This window comes from Schistocerca piceifrons, chromosome 5 (genome assembly GCF_021461385.2).
Source record: "Schistocerca piceifrons isolate TAMUIC-IGC-003096 chromosome 5, iqSchPice1.1, whole genome shotgun sequence".
Lineage (NCBI taxonomy): Eukaryota > Metazoa > Arthropoda > Insecta > Orthoptera > Acrididae > Schistocerca > Schistocerca piceifrons.
In genome coordinates this window covers 626,691,564-626,708,224 of record NC_060142.1, presented here as the reverse complement: position 1 = coordinate 626,708,224, position 16,661 = coordinate 626,691,564, and the positions used below count along the sequence as shown (strand labels likewise).

The window sequence follows — 16,661 nt, the reverse complement described above, 5'->3', positions numbered from 1 at the left end:
TAAAATGCCTAATTGGGCTGGCGACCGTTCATTCTTTTTTCCATTCATTTATGATTTTACCACTTTCATCAACTCCCAAGATTAAAGCCTGTTTGGTTTTTCTGTTATTTCACCAAATCAAAAATTATAGTCCGACACCCTTGTCCATTACACACACGCGCAGTTGAACTTCTAAATCCTGTCTGACGGTGTTTCAAGGGACGTTAGTGTTCTCCTCTTCCATTTCTATAAAAGTGCCTTTAAGTTTATTTTCCTTGTACAGTCCCTCTATTTACTCCTTTCACCTGTGTCTTGTTTTTCATTTGAATTCTTGATATTCATACAGCTACTCTTACTTCTCTTTTCTTCAAAGGCATCTTATTTTCCTGTAAGTGGCGTCCATCTTTCCTCTTGTTAAATGTGCTTCTAAATCCTTATATTTATCTGCCAGCCATTCCTGCTTAACCATTTTGCACTTCCTGTCAATCTCATTTTTTACACATTTGTATTCCTTTTCACCTGCTGCGGTTGCTAACTTGTATTTAGTTTATTCTAAGTGTCATGATTTTTTAGTCAAGTCACATGAAACTTTTTAAACATTTTGATTCCTTGCTCATACTGTTTTGCACTCCCTCCAAGTTCTGATATGAAAACTTTTGTGTAAGAAGTGTCAGACACTGTATGATTACCAGACTAATGTTTTTATTTGAAAGTGTCATCTTTCCATAACAAAATGTTAAGTGAAATAGTGTGAGGAATTTAAACACTACTGTAAAACTACAAGAGAACTTTACACGGTGACAGGTTGGCTAAACTCTTGTTATGGTACTAAAACTAGATTCACTAATTTTGAGGCACTAATAATTTTTCAGTAAGGCCGTCATGCCACTGCAGCATACACTATATGTATGTAAATACTGTGGTGTTACCCTCTGTGCTTGTCAGTTCAGAATCAGTAGTATGTAAAATGCAAATAATTACAAGTATTTATGCTGTAATTGTAAGATAGTATGCTATAGGTTGGTGTTATCTAGAGCCTGACCATGTTTTTCTTTAACTCCTCTTGGTTGCCCATAATTTTTAAATGGTTTGTTGTTACTGTGAAATGTGCTGAAGATTGTTCTGCTCACATTTTTCAATTTCCAATTTCCATCACTGGAATAAGATATTACTGGTTCTTATACCAGTACTATTTACTGTACAATTTAAACAGTACATGAATTAGGCAATAAACACACATTTAAAGCCATGAATTTTTTACTCACTTGATGTAACACTATATTCCATGCCAATACATATGTAAAATAATCAATCATCATATTTGGAAACCATTAGGAAACCTTATATACAAAACTTAATGTGGGGAGGGGAAAGGAGAAGGCATAGTGCAGCTACTTTTCCCTAAAATTTTGTCAAGAACTTCTTTTTCCACCTCACGTAATTTGTTGTGCATATCTGCAAGCTTCTTTCTTGCTTCAAAAAAGTCAGGAGGAAGCCCCTTGTATTTTTTCAACTCTGTCTGACATTCTACAATTTGTTTTTTCATCATATCAACATTTTTAAGTTTATCAAGAACTCTTCTGTGCACTGGACTGTCTGTCACATTCAAAGCATTCAACTGCATCTGAAACAAAGTTACAGAATTGCTTTTATTTTATAAAACATACAGTAGTAGGAAGAAATTTCTGGGAATGTTCATTTACAGCACAGCACTGTATGGGTGGGGGAACTGAAAAATGTTGAGCCCCAATGGCAAGGTCATCAGCACTCTTACACTTATGAGGAAAAAAATAAATAAAATAAAAAAATGTGGAGATGAACTAAAAGTGTTGTACACACATGCACTCTAAATAATCTCACAGTCACTCTGTATCACATGCACTAAAACCAATTAGAAGAGAAGAGAGTCAATCAAGGCGGCAAAACGCAGGAGGCGGCAAAACGCAGAGATTGTTGGCAGTGGACCGAAATCTTCAGAATCCACACAGAGTGACTAAGGGGTTGCCTGGTCTCTTAACCCACACTAGGCAACTTAATCATTCGCTCCAGGGTCTTTCCTACACAGCTCGTTATGGCGATACTCCAGTAACTACTGGGACATTTGCAGTTCTTTCCTGATTTGAGGAGAGTGATCAGAATTGTCTCCCTCCATGAGTTGGGGTAGTTGCCTGTCTGCCATATTAGATTAAAACATTGGAGAAGGATTTCCTTTGATGCCACTGGCAAATGTCAAAGCATGCACTACCAGATTTGGTCGTAACTGTGTGCAGTGTCACGAATCTGTCAGTGCTATTCGAGCTCCCAGATGGAGAAAGGGGAGTTGTAGGCCTCAGAACTGTTCTCCATCTTAACAGTCGCAAGATAGCAATGAAGCACCAGATATTGGCTTGCACTGGTAGTAGTTTGTGATAAATGTCCGACCAACATCTGAGCAAGGTGGTGTTTGGAGGCACCCGTTTCAGCACTGCTGCTATCGGCAAATGGCTGCGTTTACCGGAAATCCTCAGGATGGCTTCCCATACTTCTATAGAAGAAGTGGAATGACTGGTAGAGTCCACGAACAATTTCCATGATCTTTTCTTACTCTCCCTAATGACGCGTCAAGCATTGGCCCTTGCGACTCAAAATGCCCAAGGTTGTCTGCTGTCATTCGGTGTTTAAAGTGTTTAAGAGTCACACGCCTTTACCGGATTGCAGACTGGCACTCTGTCCACCAAGGTACAGGTCGCCTCCTCAGATCTGAGGACTGTGGGATGGAGAGGTCAGCAGCATGATGGATCACTCACGTGATGGTCCACCCATCCTTGGACCCTATGACAGTGTTCGAAAAACAGCCAGCTGGCTCAAACGTATCCAGTTAGCCCCACTGACCATCCACTATGGGGACTTAACTTCAGGTGGTGAGCCTTTTAGTAGGTGAAGGCAGATTGGGAAGTGGTCACTGGAATGAAGGCCGTCAATGACCTCCCACTGAACAGTTGGCGAATGCGGGAGAACAGAAAGAGGTCAATGGCTGAGAATGATCCAGTAGCAGTAGAGAAATGTGTGTGAGTAGCCATGTTAAGGATGCACAGCTCACGAGATGTCCTGAGTCCCTCCAAAACCTGACCCCAAGGGCAAGTATTGGTAGAGTGCCCACAAGACATGATGGGCACTGAAATCTCCCAGGACGACGAATGGTCGTGGGAGTTGTGCAGTAAGATCCGTGAGAGCCTCAGAGTCTAGTGCACCTTGGACACGTAAATACATTGAGCAAACAGTGATCCTTCAACATACATGAATTTGAACTGCAACAGCTTGCAGGTTAGTAGCCAAAGAGAGGGCAGAGGAGTGGTGCACATCTGTGACAAACACTAACACCTCCCTTGGCTCTGTCCCCTGACAGGTCATCCTTGCACAGAGACATCTGTATCTTTAAAATGTGTTTTTTGTAAACAAAAGCACAAGGGACCTGCCTGTGCTAGGAGTTACAGTTACACTGTATTATGGAAGCCTCGTCATCAGTGCAGTTTTAATTTACCCCTATCTTTTCAACGGGGAGGTGAAATACTTTAAGAGTGAGGGGGAGTGGAGGGGCTGCCTGGGTCCAAGACATCTGAACTCCATGATATCCTCCTCACCAGTCAGATGGGAAAGAAATATCTCTGAAGGCACCCTGAACAGCTTTTGACCCGAATGTCTTGAGCCTTTCCCTGCACCCTGTCCCTTCGAGGATGAGGAGGAAAGAGGGCATTGAGAGGCACTCTCCATGTACCTTCTAGATACGGAGGAACTGTTGTTGGTCTTTCCCGGTGCACTTGCCTGGATTGCTTTGTCCTTACTCCTTATCCCACATCCAAGTACAGGTGCTTGTGGTGGCTACAGGCACACTAGGCATCATCTGTGTCTAGGCGTCCCTCTTGGGAATAGGTTTCTGCGCCATGGAAGAATATGAGGTGGCAAGGACAGGGGGGGGGGGGGTTTGTCACCTTATATTCTTTTTTGGCTTCGGCATAGGGGATCTGCTTGGCCACTTATTTCCTACATTTTGCATTCTTCAGAAAAAAAGAGGGTAGTCTCTGCTCCAGACTGGGTGGTTCCCAGAGCAGTTTATACAGATTGGCAGAGACGGACAGACAGTCCCAGCATCATGAGCTGCTTTTCCGCAGTTCCTGCGAATCACTTCACCTCCACAACTCATGGTTGTACAGCCGAAATGCTTGCATTTACAACACCAAATAGGGGTTTGAAATGTAAGGTCGAACATTAAGTCGAAGGAACCCCACCGTAAGATGTTCAGGCGGTGTAGGAGAATTGAATGTGACAATGAAAGAGGCAATCTTTTCAATTGCTCCATTATTCCAGTGCGTTCATTACTCCACATCGACTATTCCCTGGGATGCCCGTTCTTGCTTCAGTTCTGCTATGGCCATGTCCATGATATCTCAGGATGTGACAACGCCCTTACTGCAGTTGAGAGGTGTGCATCTCAACAATGATATAGTAGTCTAGTTTCTGCAATTTCTTAAGGTCTACTTGCTATGACCTCTTAGTTTCGACCAACAACGAGCCGTTGTGCAATTGTTTTATAGATTTTAATGTTCCAGCAAGGCCTTCCAAACCCTTATGAATACAAAAGGGGGACACTTTCAAATGTCCCCTCCTTCCTCTTTATAACCAGAAACATACTGTTATTCACGACTCCACGAGTACTGCTCCTACAGTCAAAAGTATACTTATTTCCCACTGGGAGGAGAAGATTATGATTTCGAGGGTTCCATCTTGGTCCCACGAGCAGCTAGTTTAGTAGGGGTCCACTCCGACAGACCCACGTCCCTGAGTAAGCCTTATACAACTGAGGTGCGGCAGGTTCCCCAGAGGTTGCCCACTAATGACTGTTTCACCTCAACAGCCATGCATCCCATCAGTACAAGCACAGCTTGAGAGTGAGGGTTTTTTGCAGAGGTTTATCCCATCCTTGCAATCCAGGTGGTCAAGCCAAGATCCCTGTACCCTGAGACACACAATGTTCCACTGTCACGCCATGCAGTGGTTGCTGAAGCATGCCCAGAGCTTACGGTGATGGGATTGGTGGTGCTTACCAGTCCCCAGCTCAGGAACCACGGGGTTGCCAAGCTTGTACCCAGCAAATCAATACTGAGCCCCTGGGGGCTTAATGGTACGAGAGGGACCTATTGAGAGTAAAAAGCCATAAGCAAAGACAGGGGTTGGAATATGTCCAACAAATAACTGAGGACACTTGGTACAAATGCTATCAGCAATAAGACAGATTATCCCGGAGGTACGAAGAGAATATCTCTTAGTCAATTTTGAAGTTTATGTCAGAAATGTGCAGATAACTACCAAGTTATGAATATAATAGAGGGAAACATTCCATGTAGGAAAAATATATCTAAAAACAAAGATGATGAGACTTACCAAACAAAGCGCTGGCTGGTCGATAGACACACAAACAAACACAAACACAAACACACACAAAATTCTAGCTTTCGCAAGCAATGGCTGCTTCGTCAGCAGCCATTGGTTGCGACAGAAGAATTTTGTGTGTGTGTGTGTGTGTGTGTGTGTGTGTGTGTGTGTGTGTGTGTGTGTGTGTGTGTGTGTGTGTGTGTGTGTGAGTCTATCGAACGGCCAGCACTTTTGTTTGGTAAGTCTCATCTTCTTTGGTTTTAGATATATTTTAACTACCAAGTTACAATGAAACGAGGAGGAATGGGGCAAAAGTCATGTATATTCTGATACTCTACATGTAATATTTACTTTTGCTCTGCAAATGTAACAACTAAATTTCACTCAGCAAATCACTGTAAAAGGCATGGCACAGGCACTTCTACCAACATTGGTCACTCACTCATTGTACTACTGTGTTCACATGTAAAGTGAGCAGTAAAAATGACAATGCCTGAGTAGGCACTGTAATCCTCCTTACTGTCGTTATCCTTACACAAGAGATTTGGTAGAAGAAACGGTTTTGGCATGGTCTTTTCGAAACAAGTTTGCTTGATTTATTTAAGAGAATAATGACATCCTCCTTCCAGAGAATCCTGTTTAAGCTCTATAAGCATTTAAGAAATTTTGTATGCATTATATAATTACTTTCCTGGTAACAGGTCTCTGAATTCCTTTGACTCCTACTGTCAGGACTAATTCATTAGGACTCTACATTCTCGAATAGTATTGCAAAATAAATTACATTAATGAGTTATGTGATTTCTTTACAGATGCACTGCAGTTTTGCATTGTCTTCACAACCAATCTAAATATTCCTCTCACCTTCCTCACTACCAGTTCCATACATACTATTTCATATCACTCCACAGTATAATCACTACATATTTGAATGAAAGGTGAATTTGGCTGCAATAATCAAACAGACTATAGTCTGCTACAGACAACAGGTTCTCTAGCAAACAATCTGAGAGCTGCTGATCCTTTCTCCAGATCCTCTCCTTTCACATGTTTTCATAAGTTTAAAATCCCCCTCTCCATTTGTTGTCCCACTAAGTCCTACATCCATTATGTAAGGTTACTGTATTAGTTTATGTGCAAGCCTGATCAATACTCAATGATCTAACTCTACAGTAGCTGTGTCCTTAATGTCAGTCACGTTACAACACTAAACAAGTTTCATGTTAATCTTTTCCACCCACAGAAGAATACATATGCTAAAGTTCATTGTAATAATATATTTTAACAGCTACAAATAAATAAAAAGCATATTGCAGATGAACAGCTCACCTGCAGTTCATGAAGTTCACTCTTGCACTTCTCTATTTCAGATGACATTTCTGTTGATTCAGTCTTTTTTTTGTCCACTTCTTTAAGCAATATATCTAAATGTTGCTCTTCCTTCGTTCTTTGGCTGCATTTACAAGAGTTTAAGTGACAAAGGAAAAGTTCATGCATATTAGTACTATATTAATGGAACATAATATATATTCAACACAGCAACAACAAGAAAATGCAACAAAGAATTTACTATTCACAATTTATAAGTTTTCACTACTACATTATTGCACTACAGCCTTTATCATGCTTCATCAGCATAGTGGAAAATGCACAATTTAAAGAAGAGTCAGCCAAGTGGATGCCGTATTATCTAAAGTATTCTTGTATCTTTAAACTGGGGAGAAAACAACAGCTGGTTAATGATATACAAAGTGAAGTAGAACTATACTGACAAACTTCCAGAGTTCGTTCACAGACACCTCTCGAGTATCTTTGTGTAAGCGACTCTGGGTCTCCAGCAGCTATTACAGAGTTACTGCATTTCTTAAGGATACAGGGTACTTATATTGGCGGAAAAATCTAAATTTTTTTAATGACTTTATTAAATTCTATAGTCTCTCCTGATTACATCAATACACACATTACAGGGTTTCAAATGAAGAATGACCTATATATACCAAATTTTAATGTTACAGTCATGTATGCCAGCACGCCACCTTATTTCTGTTACAGAAAGCAGTACTATTTTGAAAAGAATTGAACTTTCTGTTTCGAGCAATTATAAGTATGATAAATTGTAAATGTCGGTAACAGTACAGGTTCATAGTGTGTGTAAATGACTATCTTTGATACTATTTACTTTTGTTTTGCTGAAGCAGTTTGTTCACGTGTTACTGAATGTTTGTTGCCCAAGTGCTACAGATAATTGTGGGAGTACATACCCTTTAGTGTGCAAGCTGCTGAAAGTAACCTATGTATCAGTTCTTCAGGGAAGAAACTCCCACATGGCACACTTCCTGACAATCCAAATTTTTGTGTTAACAATGACCTTGTTTGTAGTGGATTTTTTGTTGTTGATGTGGGCATCATCTTTGATAAAGGAAGTGGCGAAATGTAAACAATCTGATAGTGTAGGCTGTCTGGAAATAACTGAAAAACGAAGTAGCAGTAAGGGTTTAGTGTCAAAATTAGTTGTCCTGTGTAGATTCTGCAATAAATTACTTCGAAAATGACTTCAACCATTGTGCGTAATTCATATGATGTGAATATGAAATCAGTGTATGCAGTGCATGCAATAGGAAAAGGAAAAAAGGCTGCGCAAACGTTTTGTGGTTTGATAGACCTTCCTTCCTTCCTTCCTTCCTTCCTTCCTCCTCCTCCTCCTCCTCCTCCTCCTGTCATGCACATCTGGTAAAAGTTTGGTCTCCTTCAAATGTATAACATTGGATTAAATGGTATCTCAATTTGAGTAAGCATTTTGGAAAAAAATTGCATCTATTTTTTTGTAATTTTTTAATAACCCAAAGCAGGTTCAAAAATATTCAAAATACTTCCAATTTGTTTAGAAAGTGTGCTGCATTACCGGATATCAACAAAAAATTTCGAACAGAATCTTCTATCGGTTCTTGGTAGAACAACATTATAATAAATGAAAAGCACCAGTTTGCTTTTGTTCCACAGTATTACTTTTATTGTGTTAACTGCTTTTGCAGTAAATGTCTGAAGATGGCCTTATAAGACAAAAACCGGTTAACACAATAAAAGTAATACTGTGGAACAAAAGCAAGATGGTGCTTTTCATTTATTAAAAAAATCTGTAAAACATATACATTATAAACAGTGCCTGGAAGAAATAGGTGTTGATTTTTATATAATATTACACAACATTGAGCCAGAAAAGGTCCCTGTATTGTTAAAGGATTTCATCTTGCTTTCAGCTGGTAGAACTATTTTGCAATTGCAATTCCAGCACTAAGCCATTCTCAAGCATAAGATTTTGACACACAGGTTGAGATAACTATGTAATAAGTATTTCATTTGGTTTCTTGCCCCCCAGTTAGTTTTGTATCTGCACTGCACTGAAAATAGTGCACATCAGTGCAGATGTCTATGTTTTCACAAAAATAGGAGTGATTGCAGTAACAAACTGAATAAGAAATACTTACATTATTAATCCGCAATGAGGCACCAGAGATCATGGGTCCCTTATATCTTCAATACTAAGAAGGTATGCTTGAACAACCTCTTGAAGTTTACATTACGCTGTCGGTATTCACCACTGATATGTTTCACAAGTGTGTCGAGGCAGGGTAGTCCTGCACTCTGGCAACATATGCAGAGTGTATGCGAGAGTGAGTGAGTGAGTTGTGTCGATGACTGATGAGTGCTTGTACAATGCAGTGTTGGGTTTGTGGTTTTATTGATGAAGGGAAGGGAGAGGGCGACACTGTGTGGGCACAAGACAAATACATTAAAAGCACCAAGGGGCCCGCCAAGTTTAAAGTCCTTAACCAGGGGACATACCACCAGGTAGGCCCAACAAAGTTGTGCAGATGGCACAGATGCTGCTGTCGAACTCCAAAGTCTTAGCGGGAACCTTTGCTGTTTTATTCATGTATGTTTCAATGTTACGCACTCCCCCATCCCTCCCACAAGAGGGTGTGAAACAGACGGGAGGGCTGGAAAAGTATGAACACCCTTTGCTGCTTTGCATCACATTCAAATTTTGTTGAATGGTTTTCAAAGGACCCTTGTTATTCCATCCTGTACACTAGAGCAAAACTTGCTGTTGCATTACACTTTGTTCAGTCATGCTCAGTGGGCATGCCCACAATATCCTTGGAGAAGATTGAATCGTCCAGGAGCATGTCAACCCTGTCAAAGGTTGTGCTGTCAAGAATGTCATCCTGTGAACTATTGTTTCAGACTGCAAAATGTGTGGCAATCAACACCCTAGGGGAAGGGGTGATTTCATCGAAGCCCTTTATGCCACTTCTGAATCACAATGTGTCAATTTTTTTCCTTGGCCACTATTAAGAAAATGGCGTGATTTCTGGGACAGGCACTTTGACTCCATAGCAGAGGCATCAAGACAAGGGAATGGAATGTGGATAACAGTGACATGGCTTATGTGAGATGTCCAGGTGGTGTTGGGTAGAATTGTGAAGTTTGGTGCCAATATGACATCAATAACCCACCTTACACCTCACATGAATTTCTGAACTCTGGCCTCGCTGTCAGAAGTGTTCCTGAGCCTGAGGGTGATGTCACAGGATGCCAGGCTTTTGCACCATTACAGAGTAAGGTTGTAGGGACCTTTAAGCCAAATTTCAAACTTCTGCATCACAATGGGAAACAAATATGGTATTTCAAGAAAGTAACTCTTTAATTGTGTGGCACAGTGTAATTTAATCAAGAACATATGTGCAAAGACTGGTGATCAGGAACTTTACACTACCATCTTTCCTCACTTACCGGACAAATACTTGCAGTGACAATATTTCACCACCAGGATCACAAGCATACCTCCAAGTCAAATGCCACCGCACAAGCACGACGTTCGTAACCTCGACTCCAGAGGACAGTGAATAGGAGAACTCAATACAGCAAGTTTGAAAGTACGCTCACAAATCAGTTTCAGCAGTGTATGTCAAATATATCGAAAAGGAAATCCTAAAAACTAAGAGTGAAGACACATTAATGGCTTTTTATATTTAAAGCAGTTGAGGACGCCAAATGAATGAAAGGAAAATAAATGAACAGAAGAGAGAATTAGCTGAAGTGTAGTTGGTGAACAAAGTAAGACAGTTGGGGAGGTAAAAAGGGGGGGGGGGGGGGGATGGCATGAGGGACCATACAGAAATAGGACAAACCTAGACAGCATAGAGGTGAGGCTAAAGGCTTCCCAAACTAACACCAATGCTAACCAAGCGACTCCAATTCTGGAAGGAAATTCAGTACTTAAATCTGGGAGGACAAACCACTTTCACAAAAAAGCCGAGAAAGGATGTTATCATTTGAGGCTCATCTGCTAACACTTGGGACAAGAAGCATGAAGGGCATTTTCAGTGCAACGTCTAAGACTGCAGAGGATTTTAGATTTCCGCCGAGAGATTTCCCCCAAGATTCGGCCCATGACTGGGCGAACAGGAATTTGACATGAAGCCCCTCAGAGAATGGTGGTAAGTGACCACCCACTCAGCCTGACGATTGGCAAGCTCATTACCCCAGATACCCTTTGGGCCAAGAACCCAAAGGAAATCAACCAAACACGTAGCTCGGTCAAGATCAGCCAGAAGGTCGTGGATGGCAGGGACAGATGACAGGAAAAATACCAGGTGATAGCCTGAAGACGACTCATTGAGTCCTTACATAAGGAAACTTGGGTGCGGGAGGACCATTTAATAAAGCAGTGGGCCCAATACGTGGCAATCAGTTCCGCAGTAAACATATCTCACATGACGGGTAAGAGATTGTGTTCCTTGCTAAAAGGAGACATGTTTTGACAAAGCAAAGTCGGGGATCCATTTTGGGTTTGTTTTCAGTCCATGATTGTACGGGTGACTTCGGTGCTCAGTGGTGTGGAAAGGACGCACTAAATGAAAAGACAGCAGTCCCAGACAGGGTGTGTGGTATACCTATGTAGCGGTGCCATGTCTGGCAATGTCAAAATTTTGAGAGTGCTAAATAAGTGCTTATTTGAGTTATAGTTGGTGTGGCAGTGGCACTTGTGTCACAGTCAAAGTCATCTCCAGAAATTGCGGTTTTCAGAAAACAAGAATATCCAACATTAATGTAAGATGGAATTTTGAACTGATGCAGCTTCAAGGAAAGTGGGCACTGTACGCAGGTTGCAGTAATAGGTTAATTCCATCTCGCTGAGGATGTGAAGATCCTTGCCAATTATTTTGCAATCAAACTACAGCACCACACCATCTACAATAAACAAGGCAGACTTTTTATTAAATCTCAGCAATCAGAAATGTAATGAATATCACAGTCATAAATGTCATATTTAATTACTGAACAGATACAATTATTTAAAGCTGTCAGTTAAAGTCATTACAATTGTGGAGTGTATGTAACTGTTGATATGAACCATGACAACCTACCATCTTAGCGAAGTTCAAGATTTGGTTGACTGTAAAACAGTGGCAACAATTTTCAAAACTTTCTGAACAAAAAAGATTTATTAGACTGATGCCTAGCCTGCACTATAAAACTATAATTCCCGACCATAAATTAAGCTCTCTACATCTCACCTCTTTGGCTGGCCCCCAACTAAGAACATACTACTAGAATCAGTACACAATGAGAATTTGTATAATTTGGAGCACATATTCAAATTTATGTATCCCTTTGAAATGCAACTAATTCATTTACAATGGATGACTGTAATAAACATAAGAAGAACATACACCTTTCAACAATGACTCCACCACATTTACCAATCAGTTATTGAAATGTGGCATTAATTATCCATGAAAAAGATGACTGATTAATTCTGAACATTCGTAATTGTTAAAACTGGACAGTTAAAACTTAGGCGCAATGTGTACAAAGTTGGGGGGGTAGCTCCACTTATCAAATGACAATGGCTAAAAACACAGTGCCCAATACGCAGTCCACTTAAAATGACCTTCTCCTGGAGGGAGGGCTGAGAGGAGGTCGTCCAAGCCCCTGGGAGAAGCTTTTAATAGGCCAAAGCTTTTTCCTGTGAAGCGTGGACCATTGGCGATGACAAAGGGACACCACCACCTAACAGACAGCAACACAGATCATCTGAAGGAATATAGGAACTAGCGGGCTGAGAGGACAGCAGTGTCAGCAGCCTCATTTCCCGGCAAGCCGACATGACCAGGAACCCACAAACATCACACTGGCTCCACCAAGAGTGAGCAAGTAACAGTGTTCCTGGATCCACTGCACTAAGGGGTGGGCAGTGTACAGTGCACACAGACTTTGAAGGGCACTGATACACACACACACACACACACACACACACACACACACACACACACACACACGACCACACAGTCAGTCAGAGAGCCATCAGTGTATACAAAAATACTATTGCAAAGGTCCATGCGAAGGTTGTGAAAATAAATGCAATAGACCGAGGCTGGAGTAGTGTCCTTAGGAAGCACATGAAGGCCAAGCTTAACATGGGCTGTCTTATGAAGCCAAGTGGTGAAGGGTTCACCCCCATCAGGGAAGCTGCAGGTAGTGTGAAGCTGAGCTGCCGTATCAAGCGCTGAAAGCAGACTCCAGGAGGTAACAGACAAGAGGGATGGGACCCATACTGGTGATCAAAGGAATCATTGAAGGAGGTATAGGAGAGGTGGCCATGCATAGCAGACTAACAGCACGCATACCTGATGAGAAGGAAGTCACGGCAGTAGGACAGTGGTAGTTCCGCAGCTCCAGCAGACACTCAACTGGGCTAGTGTAAAAGGTTCCTGTGGCCAAACAGATGCCACGATGGTGGACAGTGTTGAGACAGCGTAAGATGGTTGGTTGGTTGTTTGAGGTGTAAGGGACCAAACAGCGAGGTCATCAGTCCCTTGTTTCAAATATACGCCATTCTGCTAACGAGACATCTCAGAATAGTCCGAACAATAAAACGGAAAAGGGGAAAAATGTAAAAGGGCAGTCACGTTGTCATTGGTAAAAACAAATGAGGGAAGTTGGCAAGAGAAACGAACCCAACACTATGCTGAAGCAGCATAGGCAAGACCACTTGTGACTTAAAAGGTACAACTGCTATAATGCAGAAAGTACGTATGGGAATAGAAAGACTAGCCAAGCCTTAAAAAGAAGGGGTAAAAACAGAATAAAAGGGGAAGAAAAGAGGATTCCAGTCAGGGAGGTGAATCGGGAATCTCTGAACACTGCCTTCAGTGGGAGAAACCCAAACACTCACGCCCTGCCCCAACACCAGAGAGAGATTAAAAACTTTAAAATTGAGAATAAAAACCACTCTCCCGGAGGAAACCGAGAACCAGAGAGACCATCCGCGAATCGTCAGCCAACATCAAAGGTAAAGTGTGGGGGAGTCTGTACTTAACACGCAGAGCTAAAAGAAGGGGGCATTCAACCAAAATGTGGGCCACTGACTGGAAGGCTCCACAACCACAAAGTGGGGGTGGCTCATCACGCAAAAGAAAACCATGGGTCAGCCTGGTATGGCCAATGCGGAGACGACACAGTGTAGTCGAGTCCTTTCGGGAGAGGCGAAAGGAAGAACGCCATGGGCCTGGTGTCACCTTAATTGCACGAAGTTTATTAGACAGTGGAGTAGCCTCCCAAGAATTGGCCCATGACTGTGCGAAGTGGGATTTGATGTGAAGCCGTAAATCCGCTGCAGGAGGGGTTACGGAAAACGGGGGGTAAGTAACTGCTCCCCCAGCCAAACGATCAGCGAGCTCATTACCCGGGATACCCACATGGCCAGGGACCCAAAGGAAGTCAATAGAACAAGCAGCACGGTGAATATCAGCGAGATGGTCATGGATGGCAGAGACCAATGGATGGCGCGAAAAACACCGGTCAATAGCAAGAAGGCCACTCATCGAGTCCGTACATAACAGAACGCGATTGTGTTGGGATTGTTTAATAAAGGTAAGGGCCCGGGAATTGCCATCAATTCCGCAGTAAACACCCCACATGTAGGTGGCAGCAGATGATTTTCCGTTCCAACAGAGGACGTGAAGGCATACCCAGCATGATCAGCAGATTTAGAGCCATCAGTGTAAAAAACAACAGCATCCCGAAACTCCCATAAAATTTGGCGGAAAAAGGTACGGAACACCACCGGGGGGATGGAATCTTTCGGTTCGCGGCGGAGATCCATCCGAAGTCGAGGCCGAGGAACTAACCAAGGAGGGGTGGAGGGGAGGGAGCGAGGAAGACAGGACAAAGAAGGAAGCTGAAAATGACGGTAAAGAGACGCAAGGCGCAGTCCAACCGGTAAACCCGCCCGAGGGCGGGAGTCGGGTGGGCGACGTCCATGGTCTGGGAACAGGATAGAATAGGAAGGGTGAGTGGGAGAAGAACGGATAGTGAGGGCATAAGACACCAGAAGCTGGGACTGCCGACCAGAAAGGGGGGGGATCCCAGCTTCAACCAGGAGACTATCAACAGGGCTAGTAGGGAAGGCACCGGTGGCCAAACGGATACCACGATGGTGGACTGGATCCAGCACGTGCAGTGTGGAAGGAGCAGCTGAACCATAAACTTGACAACCATAGTCCAAACGAGACAGAACGAGAGCACGATAAAGACAGAGGAGGAGGGAACGGTCCGCACCCCAAGAGGAGTGGGCAAGGAAGCGAAGGACATTGAGTTTACGGAAACATCCTACCTTCAGGAGTCTGATATGGGGCAGCCAAGTGAGCTTGTTGTCGAAAAGAAGACCCAGGAAACGAAACTGTGGGACCACAGGCAATCGTTGTGCGTCGAGATAGAGCTCTGGATCAGTGTGGACCGTAGTACGGCGACAGAAGTGGACCACCCGCGATTTTAAAGGAGAGAATTGAAACCCGTGTGAGTGGGTCCATGCAGAGGCACGCCGTATAGCCACCTGGAGCTGCCGTTCTGCACATGCCATCGAGGAGGAACTAACCCAAATGCAGAAATCATCCACATACAGGGCAGGAGCGACCAAGGGACCGACAGAGGCCACAAGTCCATCGATAGCAATGAGGAAAAGAAGGACACTCAAGACAGAACCCTGTGGGATGCCCATCTCCTGGGTCCGTGGAGAACTAAAAGCAGTACCAACTCGAACTCTGAATGACCGATGGAGCAGGAACTGGCGGATAAAAATCGGGAGTGGGCCCCGAAGACCCCACTGATGAAGGGTTAGTAAGATGTGATGGCGCCAGGCCGTGTCATAGGCCTTGCGAAGGTCAAAAAACACTGCAACCAAATGGCGGCGCTGGGAAAAAGCCTGCCGAACTGCGGATTCCAAGCGAAGTAAATGATCGATTGGAGATCGTCCCTCTCGAAAGCCACACTGGTAAGGGGACAATAGATCCCGAGATTCGAGGACCCAAGTGAGCCGACGGGCTACCATCCGTTCAAGTAACTTACAAACAACGTTGGTCAAACTAATTGGCCGATAGCTGTCAACAGATAGGGGGTGCTTACCAGGCTTAAGGACAGGAACCACAATGCTATCCCTCCACTGAGAAGGGAAGTCACCCTGGAGCCAGATACGGTTAAACACCCGAAGAAGATGTTGCCGTTGTGGAGCACTGAGATGTTGAAGCAGTTGGTTATGAATGGAATCTGGGCCAGGGGCCGTATCATGAGAAGAAGATAAAGCAGAAAGAAATTCCCATTCAGTAAAAAGTTCGTTGTAAGATTCTGGCTCACAAGTGGTGAAACATAAGGTGAGAGCTTCAGCCTGCTGTTTTTGGTGAAGGAAAGCAGCTGGATAGGAGGCTGACGCTGATGCCACTGCAAAATGGGTCGCAAGATGTTCTGCGAGAACTAATGGGTCCGTACAAATGCCATCTGGGAGGTGAAGGCCTGGGAGGGTGGACTGCCGATGGCAACCTTGGAGAGAGCGAACTGTAGCCCATACCCGTGACAGAGGGACAGTGGAACCAAGGGAAGAAACTAATCGTTCCCAACATATCCGCTTGCTCTGTTTGATTAAATAACGGGCTTTAGCGCGAAGGCGTTTAAAGGTAGTAAGGCTGGCTATGGATGGGTGCCTCTTGAAGTGTTGCAAAGCTCGACGGCGATCACGGATGGCAATGGCAATGGCCGTACTCCACCACGGGACTTGCCGGCGACGAAATCGTCCAGATGAGCGCGGGACAGCAAGGTTAGCAGTTCGAACAATCGCGTCAGACACGTCACGTAGGACGTCATCAATACAACCCGACAAAGAGGGAGAAAACTCGACCTGTGCAGTGTATAGAGGCCAATCGGCGCGGTGGAAA

General features: G+C 43.4%; 1 protein-coding gene across 1 annotated transcript in view; it reads right to left on the bottom strand.

Moving 5' to 3' along the window:
- Positions 1 to 1,218: 1,218 nt before the first annotated feature.
- Positions 1,219 to 16,661, bottom strand: part of LOC124798229 (chromosome partition protein Smc-like) — a 64,310-nt gene continuing 48,867 nt past the window's right edge. The window contains exons 6-7 of the mRNA XM_047261543.1: positions 6,718 to 6,841; positions 1,219 to 1,603 (exon numbers count right to left, since the gene is read on the bottom strand). Of these exons, the coding sequence (XP_047117499.1) occupies positions 1,334 to 1,603; positions 6,718 to 6,841 (394 nt within the window). The 3' untranslated portion in view covers positions 1,219 to 1,333. The remainder of the gene's footprint in view (positions 1,604 to 6,717; positions 6,842 to 16,661) is intronic.